This window comes from Xenopus laevis, chromosome 5L (assembly GCF_017654675.1).
Source record: "Xenopus laevis strain J_2021 chromosome 5L, Xenopus_laevis_v10.1, whole genome shotgun sequence".
Classification (NCBI taxonomy): Eukaryota; Metazoa; Chordata; class Amphibia; order Anura; family Pipidae; genus Xenopus; species Xenopus laevis.
In genome coordinates, this window is record NC_054379.1 from 149627115 (window position 1) to 149630143 (window position 3029).

General features: G+C 45.0%; 1 protein-coding gene across 1 annotated transcript; it reads left to right on the top strand.

Annotated features, from left to right (window-relative positions):
- The first annotated feature begins 516 nt into the window (after positions 1-516).
- kcnf1.L (potassium channel, voltage gated modifier subfamily F, member 1 L homeolog) lies at positions 517-2688 on the top strand. Its single transcript, XM_018264011.2, has one exon. The coding sequence runs from the start codon at positions 968-970 to the stop codon at positions 2420-2422; it is 1455 nt and encodes a 484-aa protein (XP_018119500.1). The 5' UTR covers positions 517-967; the 3' UTR covers positions 2423-2688.
- The last annotated feature ends 341 nt before the right edge of the window (positions 2689-3029 follow it).

Genomic DNA, 3029 nt, shown 5'->3' on the forward strand with positions numbered 1-3029 from the left:
GGGAGAAAGTCGGACAGACCCCAGAGCAGGGGTGCCGCCCTTGCAAAGTCTTGAATGAGAGTATGTGAGGAGGTAATGAGAGAAGAGTTGAGTAGCAGGTCAGTAGAGGAGCTATAATATATATGACTCATATATATATATATATATATATTAGTATTTATTACTCATGAGTATTTATGAGTCTTCAGGTCCCCATGTCTATTTATTAGCCCTCAGGTCCCCATGAGTATTTATTAGCGCTCAGGTCCACTTGAGTATTTATTAGCGCTCAGGTCCCTGTGAGTATTTATTAGTGTTCAGGTCCCCTTGAGTATTTATTAGCGCTCAGGTCCCCTTGAGTATTTATTAGCGTTCAGGTCCCCTTGAGTATTTATTAGTGTTCAGGTCCCCTTGAGTATTTATTAGCGTTCAGGTCCCCTTGAGTATTTATTAGTGTTCAGGTCCCCTTGAGTATTTATTAGCGCTCAGGTCCCTGAGTATTTGAGTATCACTGTGGCTCCTCAATCGCTTGCTCCAGCCCTCGCTGCCCGGGAGGGGGAATCTGATTAAAGGGCCGTGACGTCAGCCAGGAATTCCTCTTATACGCGGCGACTGTCAGCTTGAATCTCACACCAAGTCGCAACTGCCATTCGCTCGCTATTAAGTTTCACCCGATCTCCGCTGTTTCAATAACCCTATGAAATCGCTTTGCCTCGGTCATTTGGAGACACAGCAGAGGGGCAGCGCAAGGAGCCTGGGGCTTAACGATGTACCGGGACATAGAGGAGTCAGTGCGGGGAATAGCGGGCAGAGACCAGATTTAAACGAGAAGGGCACATCGCACCAATCAGAGATCGGATACCTGTTTTATGCCATGATCTGTCTGCTCTGAACGCAGGATCCAATCGTTTGTAGAGAGATTAGAGCCCTTACCCTGGTGCCAGTCTGCAGGGAAGAAACTTAAGCGGGTGGCCCTTTTGTAGGCATCATGGTACCGGCCAGCAGCCTGGAAGAGCTCAGCGGGAATGGGTCGGACTGCAGCGAAGAGGTGGAAATCACAGTGAATGTTGGAGGGATAAGACAGGTGCTCTATGGAGATGTCCTCAACAGGTACCCGGAGACCAGGCTGGCAGAGCTCGTTAACTGTCTGGCTGGAGGGTACGATGCCATCTTCTCTCTGTGCGATGATTACGACCCGGGCAAGAAGGAGTTTTACTTTGACCGCGACCCTGACGCCTTCAAGTGTATCATTGAGGTCTACTTGTATGGGGAGGTCCACATGAAGAAAGGAATGTGCCCCATATGTTTTAAGAACGAAATGGACTTCTGGAGAGTGGACTTGGACTTGTTGGATGACTGTTGCAAGAGTCATCTGAACGAGAAGAACGAGGAGCTGGATGAGATAGCCAAGAGAGTGCAGACCATTCTGGAGGATCAAGGAGGGGACACCTCGGAAAGTAAATGGAAAAGGTTCCAGAAATGTCTTTGGAAGTTTATGGAGAAGCCAGAATCCTCTTTCCCAGCCAGAATCACCGCTATTCTGTCTTTTCTCTTCATCTTAATCTCCTCTGTTGTCTTGTGCATAGGGACAATACCAGAGATGCAAGTGGAGGACTTGCAGGGCAACCATGTGGAGCACCCGACTCTGGATAACATTGAGACAGTCTGTATAGGGTGGTTCAGCTTGGAGTACCTACTGAGGCTGATCTCATCACCCAACAAGCTCCATTTTGCCCTCTCCTTCATGAACATCATTGATGTCCTGGCCATTCTCCCCTTCTATGTCAGCATTGTCTTGACTCACCTAGGAGCCAGCATTATGGGGCTCACTAATGTCCAGCAGGCTATCCAGGCTCTCAGAATTATGAGGATTGCCAGGATCTTTAAGCTAGCTCGTCATTCCTCAGGGCTGCAGACCCTAACCTATGCCCTTAAGAGTAGTTTTAAGGAGCTTGGACTACTATTAATGTATTTAGCTGTGGGGATTTTTGTCTTCTCAGCCTTGGGATATACCATGGAACAGAGTCATCCTGACACCCTATTTAAAAGCATCCCCCAGTCTTTCTGGTGGGCAATCATCACTATGACCACCGTTGGCTATGGAGACATCTACCCTAAAACCACCCTGGGAAAACTCAATGCAGCCACGAGTTTCCTCTGTGGTGTGATTGCCATTGCCCTCCCAATCCACCCCATCATCAACAATTTTGTGAAGTATTACAACAAGCAGAGGGTATTGGAGACAGCTACTAAACACGAACTGGAACTTATGGAACTTCATTCCAATGGCGGGTATATGGGTGCTTATGGAAGTTCTAAGGAGCTGTCTGAAGGCAGAGGACTATCAGTCAGAAATCACATGAAGGTTTCTCACAGTGATACATTCATCCAGGCTTTGACGGAGGACAAACACCACAGAACGAGGCTTCAGAGCTGCAAGTAAACTTGACTTTCCTCATCAGCTTACCCCTGACTCTAAAATAATGCAGCAGTGGTTAAAAAAAAACCCTTTTCAAGGGTTCTGGTGACTAGTAGGTGACATTTCTAATACAGCAAATAATATCAGGTGGAATAGTTTTCCAGAACTAATAAAAATGACTTTTACCAAACTGCCAGATTTTCCTGTGAAAAGACCTTTATAAGTGTCAGTGATGTGGTATGTACAGTTGTTGTCTGTAAATTATTTAAATAAAAGGAAATGTGTTGCTAGTTTGTGAGAGATTCTTCAGTGATGTCTGGCTTTAAATCAATTAATATCAATTAAATCAATTAATAGAATGTCCAGTGCACCATGCACTGTACTGTTACACTGTTACTGTACTTACTGTTATTTTCTATTATGCTCATTCTGTACATATACAACTACTGGATCCCTTATCCGGAAACCCGATATCCAGAAAGCTCCGAATTACGGAATGGCTGTCCCTCATAGACTCCATTTTATCCAAATAATCCAAATTTTTAAAAATGATTTCCTTTTTCTCTGTAATAATAAAACAGTAGTTTGTACTTGATCCCAACTAAGATATAATTAATCCTTATTGGGGGCA